The following is a 19,386-nucleotide window of genomic DNA, read 5'->3' on the forward strand; positions in this document are numbered from 1 at the left end:
AGCTGCAGAATGCACCGTAGCTGAAGATGGTGCAACCTCCGACACACTCGGCCATTGGCACGCATAAGCATGGGCAATGGTCAAGCTGCGAAGTCACAGACGGTAACAGCCCACCAAATGAAATGATGTTACGTTGAATCAAGCAATTTCACAAACAGATGGTGGGCAGACAATACGCTTGCACTCACGTAATAGTCCACTGATGGAGGAAATCCAAAATCCAATGCGTGAACAGTGTAAAGAATTGGAATCATCAACAACACTCACGTGAATGGAGTTTGTGGGTGGAGTAGAAATCAATTGGAATTTGGTTATGAATGGTTCCAATGAGTTATGTTTTTAGTTTTAGGTTAGATACCAAAAATTATGGTTAGTTCATATTTTCTATGTTAGGTTTATCTTTTAGGATTATGTTTATTTTTAAATCTTTTTGGAGTAAATTTATTCTTCTTCTTGTTTCTAGGTTAGATTAGATTCAGTTTGTTTTTATTTTTTTTATCTTATTTCAAAAATACCAAAATTAATTAATCTGTTTTATTTTAGGGTAATATCTAGGCTAGATTTGTTTTGTTTTTGAAATTTTGTTCATTTTTTTTTCAATTTTGTTCAATTTTAGGTTAATCTCTATCGCAAGCGCTTCTTAAATCCGTTGCAAGTTGTTTTATGCGTGGTGCAGATTCATGTACCTTGCTATTCGACTTCGACATCGATAAAACCGAGAGAGCTATTGGAAAGTGTACTTGCAAAAAAGTATGGTGAAGATACTAGGATTCTAGGGTTTAGACTGATGATTAGATGCCTTGAGAATGCTCTCAAGAGTAGTATTTATAGCCCGCTATGGGCTTGGGTTTCGGTTGCTTGGTTCTCAAGCAACAGGGGTATTTGCGTATTTTAGGTGGTTTCTAGGCGGTTTCTAGAAGTTCAGAAAGGCGGTTCTGTAAAACGGGCACGCCTGGGCCTTAGGAGCCCTTTTGGAGGGCGCCTGAGCCCTTCTGGAGGTCTTAGAGCCTTTCTGAAGGGCCTTTAAGCCTCTAGGAATATTATGACGGTTCAGAAAGCAATCCAAGAAGCAAGAGAAGCTGCAGCTGTTCCATTTCCAAGTCTAAGTGATTTCACATCCGACAAAGAGATGAGAGACATGGAATGCATAACACTAGGAGACTACAGGAGACTCGACAACATTGACGAAGTCGCTCAAGGGTTCCAAATGATGAATCCAGTCCTGTTTGACATCAAACATTTAGTTCTCACCGGTCTAAGGTAGAACCAATTCTCAGGTAAGAAATTTGAACACTTGATGACATGTCATCTTACGTTATTCTTAGCATGCTTTTCTGTCAATTTCAGTAGGTTTTACATCCAGAATAGAGGAGTATTAGAGAAATTACTTATAATTTTGGGAAATTTGTAATCTTTTATATATTTGATTCAGTAATTCTATTCTTCTTAAAACATAGCAATTTTAGGGTGTTTTGATGTAATTCATGAAGAAGTCATGCAGATCGGCAAAGCAAGACATCAAATGACTTGTGAAGACTTTGGGAAGATCAAGAATGAAGATTCAGGAGGCATCAGAAGACATTACAGAGGGAGAAATTATGTTCCCAGGTCCCAGGACATCTTATATGGAAGCAAACACCCAAAAGGACGAAGAAACATAGATTTATGCACCGAAAAACACTCACATGCTCCCCGAGAATGATCCATGTACCCCGAGCATGGGATAGGCGCCCCGAGAGTGCACTTTCTACACTTTCATGCGCCCCGAGGAGAGGCCATGCGCCCCGAGCATTGTTGAAAACAGGCCATTACTGATTTTTGCTACTTTTAAGCGCAAAAGCCCGGTTTTTTTGCCCATCTATAGGTAGAAACTCTCCCTATAAATAAATACTATGCCTTTCGTTCATAATTTCTCAATCAGAACAAAGTTATTCAAGAGGAAGGAAAGCACTAGGAGCTTAAAGGGAGGAGTTTCTATCTCCTCACTTAAAGTCTCTATGGTATGTTTTATTTCTTTTGTAATTTGTCTTTAGTTACCATGAATAACTAAATCTTTTTAGGCTAGGGTTCCAAGATGAATCTCTATTTTGTTTGTTATATATTTATTTAGTTTAAAATCTTTATTCAGTTATTTTTCGATTCCTATTTAATTTACTGTAGTGCGTAAGATTTGCCTCCTCTGGAGCATAAAACTGATAACTAGGCACTTAGGGAGGCGACTTACCTAATATTAGTTTATACCCGTTTATTCAGGAAGTAATAAATTAGTAACTAGGGAAACAAGCCATAGAGAGCAGAACCCTAAGAGAAAGGTACTTAGGGAGGTGACATAACTAATATTGGTGCATACTTGCCAGAATCAGGAATTAACTAGTTAGTAGTTAAGGAAATATGTGACTTCATTACATAAATCAGCCCAGTAACTTCATTCTCCTCACACCTTGGTAAGGTAGACGTCTAGGGCTGTCTGTTTGTAGAACTACCGAGAGGGCGAGTGTGCTATGTACTTCTAAGATTCAATAGGTGAGGGAACCTTTAGGATACTTTGAATTTAGGAACCCTATTTTTCGTCTTTGTTTCAAATACCTCTACGAAAGTAATAACCTACACGTAAACCTACAAGCATAAGTGTACCTCTCTCTCTAAGCACTGAAACTCGTAGGCACTCTGATGTAATGGTTGCAACTGACAGCTGGAGGATAAAAATCATATCTCTGAGAGAGTAAGATCCCACACGTACCACTCAATGTGATCAACAGGTGAAATTTAAAAGTTGATATGTAGTAAATCCAATGAACTCATCACTTGAACAATCCCTCGTTAAATACAGAAAAAGATTTAACTGTTACTTAATTTCAACAAATAAATAGAGATGATTCAAAAAATTCTAACCACCGCTAAAATTCTGCAATCAAAATAGGTAAACGTTGCTCTGTTTCAAATATATTAAATTACAAAACTTTAAACCCTTATCTTATTTATTTTTATTGTTCCTAAATAAGTAACACGGATTGTTTGGTTGAAACGATAATCAATGTGGATACGATACTCTACTTGTCCCTTTATTACTTGGTAAACAATTTGGTACACTTGCATAAATCCGACCATCAAGACTGTAATGCTCATTTAACACAGTTTCTAGAAGCATGGAGCGAAACTAACTGGAGTTTCAGAGTCCAACAAAAGACTTCACTTGTTTGTCTAATCTTTAGTAGAGGAGCGAAATATTGTCTCAACGCACTTCAGAGTGGAACCATAGCTACGTGGGACAATTTGAAGAAAGTATTCCTTCGTCGCTTTTTCCCAACAATAAAGTATGTGGAAAAAAGGAAGGAGATAGCCGGTTTACCTCAAGAAGACGAAGAAAATCTATACGATGGTTGGGAGAGATACAAGTTACTACTCAGGAGTTATCCGGGGCACAAGTTTCCAGGAGATTGCATTGTCTTTCACATACGATCTTCATCCAACAACCCGCATGCTCTTAGATGCACCAGCCGTAGGCACCGTGAAGAACTAAACTGCATTAGAAATCTGAATGCTCATTGACAACATGTCCTTAAACGAGTATCGTTCTCAAAATGAGACAAGTGGTGTTGTTAAAAAGAAGGGAGTTCTAAGTTTGGAAACACATGATGCCTTACTAGCAAGCAACAAACTCCTTAGTGACAATATTGCAACACTAGCTAAGAGGTCGAAAACGCAAGAAGTAGCAAAGTTTCAATCAATGGTGTAAGATGTGACTTTTGTGAGAAAGCTCATGAATGTGGTGCATACCTTCCAACAATTTAGGGTTATATTATGAGCAAGTAAAGTATATGGGTGCGTATACGAGGCAACAAAGAAATCCTTTCTCAACCACTTTCAATACCAGCTAGCCAACCCTTAAAAGAAAATTTGGGGAGGAAACAACAATTTTCAACCACCACAAGCAACCAACACCTAGCAACCGAAGAAAAACCTTGAAGATATCATAACCCAATATATGAAGACTACTTAAAGTAAGATTGATGCACTCTCAAAAATCATGACGTATCTCAAAGAAATACAGAGGATTGAATTTAGAATTTAGAGACACAAATTGTGCAGATTTCTACACAGCTCACTCACATTGAAGAACGAGAATGGGGATGTGCCAGATGGTTGTGAATGAAAAGCGCGGACCAAAATATATGAGAAGGATAGTTAATGGTAAAGAAGTACATGAAGAAGGAAAACCATCTCATTTGCTTTCACAAGCTTAGGAATTAAAGAGGAAAATGGGAAATGATGAGAAAATTCAAGTATTCCTAGAGCTACTGAAGAATATCATTATCACTCTTCCTCTTATTGCTGCTCTTGAACATAATCCTATCTACACTAGGTTTATGGACAATTTTTTTCTAAACAACGTGAACTTCGAAAGATTGAAGCCTTATGTGATTTGGGGGTTGTCAGAAAGCTCATGTGTTGGGTATTTGTTTGGCTGCATTATTGCTAAAACAAATATCCTTGATGTGTAAGTTGGAACCAATGTTCCAACTTGTGGTTAGGAATCTTTGTAAGATGTTGGATACAATGTTCCACCATACTGGCACGGTTCAGTGTGCCTGGGTTCATGCCTATTTGTACGGCGAGCCCTTTATTGTTTAAGGAAACAATTTTCCTTATATTATTGTCCAAACAACGCGCATATCTATACAAAATCAGCTGTGGAATATTTCTAAAGTAGTATTTATATTTTAGGAAATATTTGTTATTGGTTGGAATAATCATAAAGATGTTCCGACATTTTAGGACTTTCCATATCTGTTTATGATTTCTAATTTGCAGATTAGCTGAACCGATCTGCTTTGTTCTGAAGCCCAACTAAGTATTTGGCCCAAGCTGCTTCAGTATATATACAAGACTTCAAGACCTAATGAACTATTCAAGCCGTCATACTAAAAAGTTGAGATATTTAGGGTTTTGAGTCTACATGTGCTCTACTCTTGTATCGTTTGTGATGCAAGTTTAGAACCTTTTTGTGAGCCTTTCTTGTATCGTTTGTGATACTTGTTTAGGACTGTTTGTGTGAGTTTGATACTCTTATGTACTACACCGAAGTTGTGAAACAAGATGTTAGTTGTTTGTGTTTGAAGGTAACTTCATCTTTATGTTTGTGTTTAGGTCTGATAGGTCACATGGGCTGTGACTGACCATTAGGATAGTGAGATGGGATCTCAGATCTAGGAGTTCCTAGTTTGAAGTATATACGGGTATGTCTTAGGTCATAAAGTGTAAACGAGGAGTTTGCTGAGAGCTTTTGAATAAGGACTACACTAGTGGATTTCCTTCCTGGCTTGGTAGCCCCCAGAGTAGGTGTGTTTGTCACCAAACTGGGTCAACAAACTCATTGTATTCTTTACTTTCCTGTCATTTATTTTCTTGTTTTTATTTCTGTTTCTTCTGTGATGTTGGAACATTGAACGGAACATTGCAAACGTTAAAACATCTGACAGAACATATTAAAACAAGTGCGCTAAAATCTCATCATGCCATTTGCAACTTTCAAGAAAAATGGAGGATTAAATCTAAGGCCCTAATTCATGAATGTTGGTCTTATAGATGGCACTACAACAAAACCTATAGGCATGTTTAGAGACATGATGATAAACATTTATGGGTTTGAATTTGAGATCGATGTTATAGCCGTAAAGGAGAACAAAGATCAAGATTGCCCACTTAACATGGCTTCAATTGCAGAAGAGTTAGCAATGGATGATAAAGACATTCTTAGGCGTGTGATTACAAGTATGAGGAAGATGGAAGATAAATAAGAAGTAGGAAGTGAGGAAGAAAATGGAAGAGAATGAGCTCTTAATTTGATCTTTTCTTGATTACCGTCTTTTTTTTTTTTTTAAAATTAGTTCCTTTGGTTATTTTCATTTTTTGTAATCGGTCCCTTAAACATCTTGGCTGGTGATGAGTCAATAACTAGTATTTTTAATATAATATTTGAGTTTGTTTTATTTAGATTTAAGTTTATTTTATTCAATTTAATTTCCTTTTTAGAACTCTTTTACTTCAATCGCAAGTTATTTAATTTCAGGAACAAATATTCTAAAGATTGAGTCTTGGAGCAAAAGAAAGGGATTTGGAGCTGATTCAGAATGAAAATAAGAAAATATGGGACAAAAATATGTCTCCCCCAACGTCAGAGACTTGGCACGGCCCGTGCCAAAAGCAGCACGGCCGTGCCAGCCTTCAGGATCTCTTTTGCTACTTCTGCTTCAAAGACAAGCTACCTAAGTTTATTTCAAACCTAAAAGGCCATGGTTTTTTATGGAACATTCTAGTGATGTATTGCTTAGGTTTTAAGTCATTGTAAACTATAAATAGAGTAGCTAGCTATCACAACAAATCATCTTTTGTTCTTGGAATTCAATATGACAATTGTCTTTCTTAATAAAAGTTCTTTCTTTTACTTTCTTGTTATTTTATGTTCTTCTTCTTCTTCTCTATGTCTACGATGAACATGAGTGAGTAGACTCTTCTTGTCTTGGGATTGTTGGATAAGTTTAATGACGTAATCTTAATCAAAACCAAGCCTTAAACCCTAATTTTATGTAACCCTAATTTCTAATCTATTTCACCGTTCTTATAATCAATAACAAACATTAATCAATGGATCGAAAGATGAAGTTTAATAGTTGTTATTGATTCATCAGAAATATTAAGCGATGGATCGAATGATGAAGTTTTAATATTGGAACAAGTGAATATAGACAAGGATTGCGAAACATGAAAATAGTCAAGCTGAGACAATAAAGTTTCGAGCTTCAAGGATTTCAATAGCAACCAACCATGAAAATAGGCGTGGTTGCTAGAGAAACACACTCACTGAGACCGAAAGGAGATGTGATAGGCTAAAGAGAAACTTGTCTTTAGAAAGAAGGTCTAACATAAAGCTCTAGGTTTAAGGTTTGATCTTGAGAAGGGTTTGTCACCATGACGGACCAATAATCCCAAGGCTCTTTTATTATTATTATTATTATTATTATTATTATTATTATTATTATTATTATTATTATTATTATTATTATTATTATTATTATTATTATTATTATTATTATTTTAACCATTTAAAATCCCAACTTTGCAACTTGAACTCTTTCTAATCAACAACTAAAGTTAATTGAATTGAACAACTCCCTGTCGGAACGATACTCTCTTTATTACTACTTCGATAAACCGTGCACTTGCGGTTTTATCTCATCAACTGGTCACATGGATAGACACATAAGCCAATATTTCCACGTCACATGTCGCTACGTTAGCCACAAGTGTGATTTTGTAACAGATGGTGACAACAAGGACTATAGTCAAAAAGTTTCGAACTTACAAAGTTTGTTTCGCAACAAAAAAAGATACAAGGACGAAAGATAAAAACATGTGAACATACAGCGACAATTTAACTATTTAAGCAGGTTGGAAATTTTTGCATCTTAAGGATAATTATGTTGAATAGGACTTCAGAATTTCCGTTCTTCTTTAGTGTTTAACAAATGTTTTTTTGTTTTTATAACTTGTCTTCTTTTAATTGACCAAGGACAAAACATACTACTGTCTAACAGAAAGTGATATTTTTTCAAAAGAAGATCAAGTTGGTCAGATGTTCTGCAGAGTGTTGATCGATGAATTGATCCTTTAAAGCTTCGTCTTTATATTAGGGCTTATCTTCATAACTTGATGCATATTTGATCAGAGCTTTGATTTGTTGCTATCCATTTTGATATCATAACTTTGTCATTAGAGCTTCGTCTTGTGCATCAGAGTTTCTATTCTTTGTTCAATGCATAGTCTTTTAGGTCAAGAACTTGTCTGGACCTCAGTAGCAGACACAAATTTAGTGGAATTCTGGGGTGTGGGGTTAGAGATAATCAAGTGACTTCGCTTCAAAGGCACTACATGAGTATCCATATCTGTAATCTAAGAGATCATCAACAATAGGAGGCAAATGACTCCCAGGGTTCCTTTTGCGATATGCTAAGTCCATATGAATGATCAAATTCGAAAACATGCTTTCAAAGCTTCCTTGTTAGCCTTCATTTACTCTCTTCCACATTCTTTCAGATCCAACATAAACTAATCCACTTAACTTCTTAGCTCATCCCATTTTTAATCATTCTCTTCAATGTTATCAATCTGAGATTTCTCATTTAACATATTCTTCACCCACTTCATGTTCAGGGGTAGATAGAAGATGGAAGTTTTGATTTAGTAAGATTGAAAGTTGAAAAATTTATGGGTGACGGGCTATCTGGTGAGGCAAGATTATTTGTTGAGCTGGTTATGACTCTGTGTTTTGTGGTTGTTCTGGTTGTTGGGTATAAGAGTTTTGTGAGGAATGCACATCTATATTAGATAAAGTTTTTGAATTACCTTCCTCAACAACAATCTCAATATGGGGATCCTATACAACTTTATTTATAGAAGAATGAACCTCTAGAGTAGTTATGATCCTTCTGCAAGCCATGGTACTTCATCTTTAGCTTCTTCTTCCAATATAGGTGCAAGAGAAGGAGCTGGTTAGACTGTCTCAGCTTTTACCTCTTCATTTGGTAAAAATAACTTCCTTATCTTTCTTCTCTTAGGAGGAGGAGGCATCTCAGCAGAAGATAAAATGAAAAATTATCTACTTTTATGTTTGGGTGCTTTTCTTGAAAGAGTTTCCTTCCTACGTTCAAATTAAGTAAAGGATGAACTTCCTCTTTTCCTTGACCTATAAACCTCAAGAGCCTTCTGAGGAATGTCTAGTAGTCACACTGCTTTGCCTTCTAGAGCGTGCAATTTAATCCATTGTTGGATTACTTCCTTGTTATCCTCTATAGTTTGGGTGCTTTTCTTGAAAAAGTTTCCTTTCTACGTTCAGATTGAGTAAAAGATAAACTTCCTCTTTTCCTTGACCTATAAACCTCAGGAGCCTTCTGAGGAATGTTTAGTAGTAACACTACTTTGCCTTCTAGGGCATGCATTTTAATCCATTATTGGATTACTTCCTTGTTATCCTCTATAGTGATGGGTGGATAGTCTTCCAATAACACTAGAACCGGGTGACCAACTTCCATTGGAACAAGTCTGAGGGTTAATCAGGTTCTCCTTTGTAACTAGCTTCATCTTCCGAAGAGTTAAGCCTGAGAGAGCTTGTTCGTACGATACTTTCAGTTTATTGGATGCACCAAATTCTACATGTTTCTCCAAAAGCTTCCCTTGGATAAATAGTTCAGAAGAAGTCTTCCATAAGGAATATACTTCTTCTTTTCAGTTTTGGATCCAAGAATGCAATCCTTCCGATAGTTGAAAATAAGGGAGGGAAGGTTGATCTTATATCTCCTCTTAAGATAGAAAATTATGTGCTTGTGGCCGCAGTTAAGATTTTTCACACTTGAACCTACAGGAGTGAGGTAGTTTAGCAAAATTAAACTACACCTTGTACTTAGGATGCAAATTTGTAGATTTTCCAATGTTCCCCTTCCCAAATTATGGATTTCAAATCTATAACTTGAAGATTTGATGAATTTCACAATGTGTGACTAGGTTACCTTAATTCTTACACCCACCACTGGAGACCTTATCTAAGATTCTTATCTATCTTCTTCTTAGCATAAGCTCTCGTTCAGAAGTTATGGACTAGATTATTGTAGGTTGGACCATTAAGCATGTTGAAATATGTACTCCCAACCTTGATGTTCAATTTATGGCTTGAGATTTGATCCATTTTCAGCAAGGTTGTCCAGATCAACAACCAGTTTACTCAACACTTTAAAAGTGTTTCCCCATCCACTGTCTCTGTCACTGCACCTCCTTTCCTACGTAGTATTTCGATGAAGTTACGGTGCATTTATCGCTTCAATTTTCTAACAAAATTTCTCCAACAATGCAAGAGACTTGCCAAGGCCTATATTGTTGGATACCAAAAGGGGACACATAAACAGCTGAATGAGAAATTACCAAAGCGGAACTTGACAACTAAAAATTCCACTGAGATGTCTATTATGCGCAATTTGTCAAACAAGGTCCATGGTAATGAGAATGTTTTTGAAGACATTGAGCTATAGAAGAACACACCTCTGGTGACATTGCAACTCCTCTTAATACGGACTCTAATATTCATGTTTGGATGAAAAACTCTCATGCCACTGACAATGATATAGCTAAAGAGGTGGATAACACAACTAATATTATAAGCCAAAGTATGCTTATGCACCATACCTCTGAGTTAAACTTTATTATGTCTCATTCTGAGCCTGTTGTGAAGAAAACATTATTGTAAATGGGGGTCTCTGGTGCACCTCACTCTAGTCTTGTTGATGAAAATTTATTTCCTAAGAATAACAGAGATGGTAACTTAGCAGAGTATCACAATTCAGTCAGATTTCAAGCAAACAAAGACCCCAATGTGGGATGTTCACAATTGGCAGATAAAGTTGCAATATCCCAGATGGACACGACCACTGCCCATGTTGCTAGAGAGGATTATCAGGCAAGTAATATGATATGTGATGATGTTTATATGGTGAATAACAAGAATGAGAATTCCCTTCAAGATGATTGGTTGTCTTGTTCAGAGGAAATCCCTTTTTCTCTTTAGTGTGGTAAAACACTTATCTCCTCTCTTGCTGCTTCCCAAGCTCAATATATGGTACATGTTCATGGTACTCTGACAAATATTGTTGTTGTTGGTAATTTTGATACTGGCTCGTCTGTTCCTTGTACTAAGACTTTGATTAACCCTGCTTCGTCTTTTGTCTCCAATGAGGAAATAGATAAAAGTGTGAATATTCTCAAAAAGTTTTGGCGTGATTTGTCTTTAGTAGAGCAAGAGGAGGCATCTCATAATACACATGTATAAATACACCCTGAATAGCATTGAAACTGATAAAGATTTCACTCCTCATGTGTCTAAAAGGCAGAAAAAAGAGAAAATTGCCTAGAAGTCTCGAGGAAACATGGGTAGCATCCAAACTCGCTCTAAGAATGGAACAAAAATGATACCTCAACCTAAAGGTGCTCTGTAGGAATATTAGAGATGAGAGTTAATAGTTTTAGCTTCACTTCTAGTATCTTGATTCTGCTCAAATTAATGATTTGCTGATTTTGCATCCTACTATTGGTTGTTTCTTAACAACTCTACTTTTTAAGTAGGGTTTTCGGCTTTTGAATTGCTTCTCTGTTTTTCCTCAGGCTATGCTTCTTGTAGTTTGTTTTCTTTTTGTCGTTTTTTTGGTTTTATAGGGTTTTGGCTTGGTCCCCCAATTTTGTACTTTATCCGTTTTAATTTTCATTGCTTCTATAACAAACGAACCCTTAGTCTAGTAAGAATCGCTTTGGAAAAATAATCATGACAAGTTATGGGTCTCATTTCTTTAGGTTCTTTAATTTATTTTTCCATACCATCAATTCTTAATTTTGTAAAATAATTCATAATTTTTTTTAAGAAATTAATTACAATTCTTAATTTGTCTGAACCGACCAAAACGACGTATAATTTTGGACGGAGGGGGTAATAATTTAGACTTGGATTTGAGTATCTTGTATAGAAAGGTATAGCCACCAACACTAGGCGTGAGAGTGTACAACAAAACTAATTGCGAGGTGTCTATTAAATGTAATCCCTATTTAACATTACATAATTTAATATCGAAACATAAAACGGACCACACCTTTTAAATCTCACCAGTCATCACTCATCCACCATATCTGTCCTTTTAAATATCATACATTTTTTTCCACACGCAAAATTCACTTGGACAAGAAAATACTTATACACACCACCCCAATCATAATAGAGCTAGCAATCAATCATACTCCAAACCCTCCAAAAGTTCCATTAATCTTTCTTCCCCTCCTCGTGCGGGAATTCCATCCTTTGTAGCTGCCTTTGTCTACTAATTAATTGCAAATGGTACGATCACACTGAAAAAGTGAAAAGAAACTGGTTTGTTTCTTCAATATTGCACACTTTTATTTCTTGATTAGTTTTATTTTATTTTTCTCTTCAACAACCTTGCTAGCTACTTTTTTCTTCATAAAAATATTATAATTCAAGTTCAAATCCTGTTTGAAACAATTATTAACCGGACTTTACTTGCTTGAAATCTAGATTATCAGCGAGTTCTTCCCCTAAGAATCAGATGATTAATATTTAAGTTAATTTCTTAGATTCGTTAATATGAATTAATAAGTTTATTTTGCCATGATTTTCAGGATCAACATCAAACACCAAGTAATGAAAATGAAAACAAAATCACATGGTGGATATCAAAACCAAGCTTCAAATTAACAAGCTTATAGATCAAGACACAAATAAACCAAAAAGAAGGTTTTCTTTTTTGATTTTTCCACAATCCAAATTACACGTTAAAGAATTTTCGTACGGAGACAAAAAAAGAGAATTAATTCTGACAGATATGGCAACGTACTTTCATGGCAACAGCAACAGCAACAGTTCTGAAATCCAACCGTCGGTAGAAGGTTTACAGACACTTTACCTTATGAATCCAAACTACGTACCTTACTCTGAGGAACCACAAAATCCAACACAAAACATGCTTTTCGCTAATCCCAACGCTACCACTAACAATAATGGTTCTCCCCACGCGCTTCATGGATTTAAGTTTTCCCACGCGCCTTCATCACTCAATCAACACCACTTGCTTGGAGTTACTATTCCACCTTCCAACTTTCATGGATCCAACACTACCGACACTCCTACACAACCATATGAAGTTTCCACCTTCCATCCATTTTCCTCCTCGGCTACCGTGACTCCTCGTCCCCACTATAACATGTGGGGATCAGGTAGCTTTCTACCTGATAACGCTGTCACAGCAACGACAACTGATAGATCAGAATGTTCAGATGTCGTTTCTGTGACAGCATCTCCAGAGTTTCGCCCGCAGCAAATTGGTTTTCATAGACCAGTTTATCAGCGTGGTTTGTCTCTCAGTCTTTCTTCGCAGCAAACGCCTTACCGGTCGGCCTCTGGTGAGATTGAGGTATCTCCGGGTAGCCGTGGAGGCGAGGAAGGTGGTGGAGTTTCGACCATGAACGGTGTTATTTTTGGCTCGAAGTATATGAAAGTAGCACAAGGGCTTCTTGATGAAGTTGTGAATGTGGATAAGGGAATCATCAAAGGAGAATCTGTGGAAGGAGGTAATAGTAATAACAACAAAGAGAAGAGGAAAGCAAATATTGAATCTAGTTCAAGTGGTGGAAGAGAAAACAATGGAGGGAAACAAGTAGCTGAATTAAGCACTGCACAAAGACAAGAACTTCAGATGAAGAAGTCAAAGCTTGTTAGCATGCTAGATGAGGTACGTTTATACATGCACGTAATAATTAACTTTCCACAAATTTTGGGCTTTCAATAATTTATAGTATTTCAAAGAATTAATTATGATTCATTAGAAATAAAATATTTGTGTGAAAGTACGGTACATATTTATTAATTGTGGTGAGATTTGATTCTGTACTTGTTTGAATAAAAATAATAATGTGTTATTATGTGTATGATGATTCACACAAATATGCTATTATGATGATAATTTTAAGCTTATTAATATATTTTGTCTTTAAAAACAAAAATTGAGGATGATTCAGCTTTTGACACTGAACTTATGAGTGAAGAAATAATAAAGATTGAGACAAGCCAAAGGACAGAAATTGACAGGATTGCTTGTCAGTTATCACTTCTTAGTTGTTTGTTGAAAATATATGTTGAGGAAAGGGAACTGATCACAGCAAAAAAGCCACTTGATCTGGTGAATGTCAGAGAGAATAATTTGGGTCGGGCCCAATTGAGTCAGTTTCATGTTTAGTTTTCATAGTATGAACTACCAAGTGAACCCATTATTGATTGAGAGTGAGAAGAAAAGTAAAGGTTACATTAAAACATGAAATAAAAGTGAAGTCTTCATAATTCATAAACACACTCATGATGGGTCCAAAGTTCTTTCTTATGTGAGTCATTTCATGAAGCATCTTAATAGTACACTCTTTTTAATAAGCACATATGACATATTGAGGGAAATGGATCACATACAACAGCTGTATGGTGCAACCACTTTGAAGATTGTTAGATCTAGATAGAGAAAGTTTTTTCTTTTAAGATTTAACCGTCCCTGCACTTATTTTACCATGGATTTGCCGGAGTGGATCCATGGTAACATATTAACATAAGGGAAATGATATGTATAGCGAAGAATGGGATGCCGAAATCATTGCGAATGAAAATATCATGATGTGGAAAAAATATAAACATTGCCTCCTAGCGTGTTTTCTACCCACAAACAAATTTAATTGGCTATTGTGATTTTCGTGATTCATTTTTGAGGAATTTTTCGTTTTATATAGCAGTCCTCTTAACATAACGGTTCAAAAAAGTTTCCTCATATCAAAGTTGTTATTTTGTCTTTTTCATGAGTAATGTGTAGATATTATAGATTGTATTTTTCAAAAATGGTTATTGGAAGATAGTATGTTACTCCTACTTTAGATTTGCATGAATTGAGTTTCTGCTTTCTTTGTTTCTTTTGTTTTTGAATTGAAATATTCTTTATATGCTTTTCTTAAATGTATTTTGCTTATAATTACACTCTAGTTCAACATGTGAGTAATAGTGTCATTGTAGAAGGAATGGACAACTCACATGGTTTTTTTTTTTTCTTCTACATATATAAAGCTATATACGAAGATGCAATAACAAGAGATAGTGTGTTTCGTTATAGCTTTTGTTATTTTATTGCAGCTTCAAAGTGTAGCTTTTATTTGAATAGCAGTAGCTCACCGTAATTTTGTCAAACTCGTTATAGGTCCGATCATGCACTTAAGGTGTAGCTTTTAATGCAAAGAATAGCACAAACAATATGACTTATGACTCTTTTGTTTGGAACATGTAGGTAGAGCTAAGGTACAGACAATACCACCATCAAATGCAAAGTGTGATATCATCATTTGAGCAAGCAACAGGATATGGAGCATCAAAATCTTACACATCCCTTGCCTTAAAGACAATCTCAAAGCAATTTCGAAGTCTAAAAGATTCAATCTCTTCACAAATTAAGACAGCAAGCAAGACTTTGGGTGAAGATGATTGCTTGGGTGTTAAGTTAGAAGGTTCTAGGCTTAGGTATGTCGATCACCAACTCCGACAACAGCGGGCACTGCAGCAACTTGGAATGATTCATAGCAATGCTTGGAGACCTCAGAGAGGCTTGCCTGAAAGAGCTGTTTCGGTTCTTCGTGCTTGGCTTTTTGAACATTTCTTGCACCCGTAAGTATTTAATATTACTCCATTCAATAGGTCTAGAGTTATGTCCATTAAGTTGCATTCTTGAAAATGTTTATTTGCTCAACTCCAAACAAGCTTTTGATTCATAAAAGAAAATAATTTCTATTTATTTGTAAACAACTCAAATTTTAAAACTACATTAACCTTTTTTTAAAACAACTCAATTGTTTTTTTTTTTTTGATCAATTGTTATCAATTATTTTACACGTATATTAATAAAGCACATCCCCTAAAAAGAAAATTAATAATGACACATTCTTAATGGATGCATGACTTGACAAATAAAAGGTAAGAATATATATATATATATATATATATATATATATATATATATATATATATTAAGCATTTGCTAATTTATAAAAATAATTTATTGATTTGTGCAAAATTATGGCTAATTCAATTGAATATATAGTTTTTAAATTCACGTTAAAAATTGTAGTTAACTCATGTAGTTAAATTAACCATAATTTTGGTTGTGAATTAAACTATTCATCCACTCAACTGAATTAATCATATTTTTTAACGTGATAATTGAGGTGTCTGTGTTTGGCTACAAAAAGTGAAAATACATGTATCATTACAGTTTAAAAATAAATGTAATATATATATATATATATATATATATATATATATATATATATATATATATATATATATATATATATATATAGGGTTATGTTACAAGTCACCCTTTGGTGGTGTCTTTTATCAAGTCACACCTTAAGGTGTGATTTTCACTTTTTAGTTATAACTTTGCTAAAAGACACCTTCATAAAAGTAAGTTGGTGTCTTTTCGCAAATGCTCATAGAGTAACTTGATAAAAGACACCTTCACAAAAGGTGTCTTCTATCATAACCCATATATATATATATATATATATATATATATATATATATATATATATATATATATATATATATATATATTAAGAGTTTAAAGTTTGATATTTTTTATCCTTACTTACAAATTTTGATATAGAAAAATTAAGTACTTGGTTTCAATTCAAGAGTTTCTAATTGTGACCTGCAGTTATCCCAAGGACTCCGATAAGGTTATGCTTGCAAGACAAACTGGACTTACTAGGAGTCAGGTACATTCCAATCTATTTCTATACTTTTAAGGCTGTTGGCTATTGAGTACTTGTACTCACTATATAGTAACCGATTTAATCTGATTGTTAATATATTGATCTCAGCATCTATATACCTCTTGTTATTAACTTACGTTGTACAAGGGATGCTCTAACCCATTACAATAATACAAAGATGGTAGGGGGATTTAACTTCATTACATAATAAGTGATCATTATTGACTACTGAGACATTCTAACAAGGTTGTCAAAATCAGAATTTTGTTTCAATCGAAAGGGAAGTCAAAATCGAAAATTGTAAAATCGCAATCAAAATCGAAGGATTTTACTCAACCACTTTTGTAGAATTGATATGTTATAAATTGTATATAGTCATAAGTGACTCAGTTTAAACTCCACAAAATACTTTTATAAAAATGACAACAAAAATAGACAAAATCCTTCAAAACCCTTTAAAATCCTGTGATTTTGTATGGGTTTTACGATTTTGTGCGATTTTACTAAGATTTTTCCTATTTTGGGATTCTGCTATTGATTTGAGTCGTTGAAGGTGAATAAAGTCTCAAAATCCTGGATTTTAGGGTTTAAGTCGGGATTTTGACAACAATAATTCTAAAGGATTATCTAACCAGTTTGAGAATACAAAATCAGATGCCATATCCCTCTTGCTAATTAGCCAGCTCAATGATAGAGCTTGAGTCTTGGCCTTTAGAGGTGTTTTACTCTCTTTAAGTTTTTAATGCAGGTATCTAACTGGTTTATAAACGCCAGAGTTCGCTTGTGGAAACCAATGGTTGAAGAAATGTACTTGGAAGAAACCAAGGAGCAAGAGGAGAATAACGACTCCAAGGATAACACAAATAGATCAAAAGAATTAGGTGCCACAAAACTTGATCAAATCAATAATCTTCATTCAAAAGCAGAAAACTTGATCAACAACCAAAACCCTTCTCCAACAGTAATTTCAAGTTCCAATAATTCAATGTCAACATCACCAATGGGAGGAGAAGGAGGGTCCTTTCAATCCAATTCTGGTTTCCATCTTGCAGGATCATCTGATGTACAAAGAAGTCCAAAGAACTCCCATCAAGGTAGTTTCCTTTCAATGGACATGGAAATGAAGTCTAATAGAGAGTCCACCACAGAGTTTGAAGTTGAAAGGCATAATCATGACAAAAATGAATACCCTTTATTGAGTGGAAATGAAAATCATCATGGTGGTGGTTATGGATCATTCTCAATGGAAGATGTTAGAAGGTTTAATGTTAGTGAGCAATTAGCTTCTAGGTTCCATGGAAATGGTGTTTCTCTAACTCTTGGACTACCTCATAATGAAAATATTCCTCTCTCTTCAACCCAACATGGATTTCTCTCTCAGAATTTACATTTAGGAGGGACGATTGATGAAATGGGAAGCAATGAGAATGAGTTTTGTACCATCAACACTACTCCTTCTCATTCAGGAACAAATTATGAGAGTATTGATATTGAAAACAGAAAGAGGTTTGCTGCTCAATTATTGCGAAATTTTGTGACCTAGAAATTATATGTGATTTTGACAAAAACTACACTTTGAAGTTTCAACAAAATCCTGGTGGCAACATGATTTCGTCAAACTCAGCGTTGGTCCAAACAGACGCTTATTATATAATTATAAGACTCAAGTTGAGTTGGATTAAGTTGGAAAAGGTATACATACTTTAATATGGTATTGGAAAATTAACCAGGTATGTAGGAGTTGAATGATTTCTTTAAATATATATACACACACAGAGACATGTATGCGTTACTTTGTGATCCTGCATGAATGTAATTTGTATTTGGTAAGTACGTAGATGTGGTGGAAATCATTAAAGGTATAAAGATGTACAAAAATTTGGATGCTTTCATTAAGATATGAAAGTGATGTGTATGGGATTTGGATGAAATTTTATTACGTATTTTCCATACCCTACTGCTGCATGCATGCAAAAAGTAAATTTATTTATGCAACTACTTTTATGAACTTATTTAATACGATCTAGATTTAAAAGAATTAATTTAATCATATGGAGTTTGGATCGATATAAATCGAGATGTTCATTTGTAGAAAGAGTAACTTGCTAAATAATATTATTTTATTGATTGACCTACTCCCTCCGATCTACTCATTTCATATAGAGGAATCCATCTCAATTATTTGTCACCATTAATATTTGTCACCATTTAATTAATTAATGAGTGAATATTGATGTAAAACTTTTATACATTAATTATACCTGGGGGGGGGGGGGGGGGGGGGGGTTATTTGACGTTGTAAATGGAAATCACATTTGAGAGTTATTACCTATTCCTCACCAAACTTTGGGATATGAGTTATGTTAAAGAAATAACAATTGACTTTGGAGTCAAAAAAAATTGAAATCATTTAAATGAGTGAAGGAGGAACCATTGATGACATCTATGCAACGTTCGAAACCATATTCAATGAGTTAAGATCACTTGATAAAACCCATTCAATTCTTAGATACTTAGATGTCTTCCTAGTTCCTAGAGATATATGGTGACAAAGATAACACAATCCGAAGATATCAAAGTGTTGGACTTGGAAGATCTCATTGGATCATTTAGAGTTCATGCAGTAAAACTTCAAGGAGACAAACCAATAAGAAAAGGATTATCTTACCTCTGTGTCTCGCTCAGTTAATGAGGCAATGTTCTAACAATGTGAGATTGCCAACGTAGCCCAATGTCTCATAACTAGCATCTACAAATGTGTCTACCCATGTCCCTTATAAAGGAAGTTTAGTACTCTCTAAATCAAAAGATCAATTTCGTATTGCACGTCGGATAAGCATTAGTTGTGAAAATATATACATTAATATTACAAAATAGGATTTGTATATAACCAGCTAGATCAAGTATCTACATTAGAGTCATAGAAAACTACACATAATCCCCACAATATAGAAAATTATTTATACATAAACATATATGACA

At 34.8% G+C, this 19,386-nt stretch overlaps 1 protein-coding gene across 2 annotated transcripts; it reads left to right on the forward strand.

The window, feature by feature from the left end:
* The first annotated feature begins 11,758 nt into the window (after positions 1-11,758).
* LOC146929891 (BEL1-like homeodomain protein 1) lies at positions 11,759-18,356 on the forward strand. 2 transcript variants are annotated; one of them, XM_085701598.1, is made up of 5 exons: positions 11,759-11,959; positions 12,229-13,337; positions 14,922-15,295; positions 16,347-16,407; positions 17,153-18,356. In XM_085701598.1, the coding sequence occupies exons 2-5, from the start codon at positions 12,273-12,275 to the stop codon at positions 17,945-17,947; spliced, it is 2,295 nt and encodes a 764-aa protein (XP_085557724.1). In that variant the 5' UTR covers positions 11,759-11,959; positions 12,229-12,272; the 3' UTR covers positions 17,948-18,356. The 2 variants fall into 2 exon arrangements, with proteins under 2 accessions (XP_085557724.1, XP_085557723.1); XM_085701597.1 differs by having other exon boundaries at positions 11,759-11,926.
* The last annotated feature ends 1,030 nt before the right edge of the window (positions 18,357-19,386 follow it).

The sequence above is a fragment of the Medicago sativa genome, chromosome 4 (genome assembly GCF_051527215.1).
Source record: "Medicago sativa cultivar Bolivia chromosome 4, Bolivia_mono, whole genome shotgun sequence".
Taxonomy (NCBI): domain Eukaryota; kingdom Viridiplantae; phylum Streptophyta; class Magnoliopsida; order Fabales; family Fabaceae; genus Medicago; species Medicago sativa.

What these genes read in the sequence shown, in the direction of transcription:
- LOC146929891 (XM_085701598.1), top strand. Translation starts at nt 12,273, where the DNA reads ATGGTGGATATCAAAACCAAGCTTCAAATTAACAAGCTTATAGATCAA. An exon ending in TTGTTAGCATGCTAGATGAG is followed by an intron (nt 13,338 to 14,921) that starts GTACGTTTATAC and finishes TGGAACATGTAG; the next exon opens with GTAGAGCTAAGGTACAGACA. An exon ending in TTTGAACATTTCTTGCACCC is followed by an intron (nt 15,296 to 16,346) that starts GTAAGTATTTAA and finishes TGTGACCTGCAG; the next exon opens with TTATCCCAAGGACTCCGATA.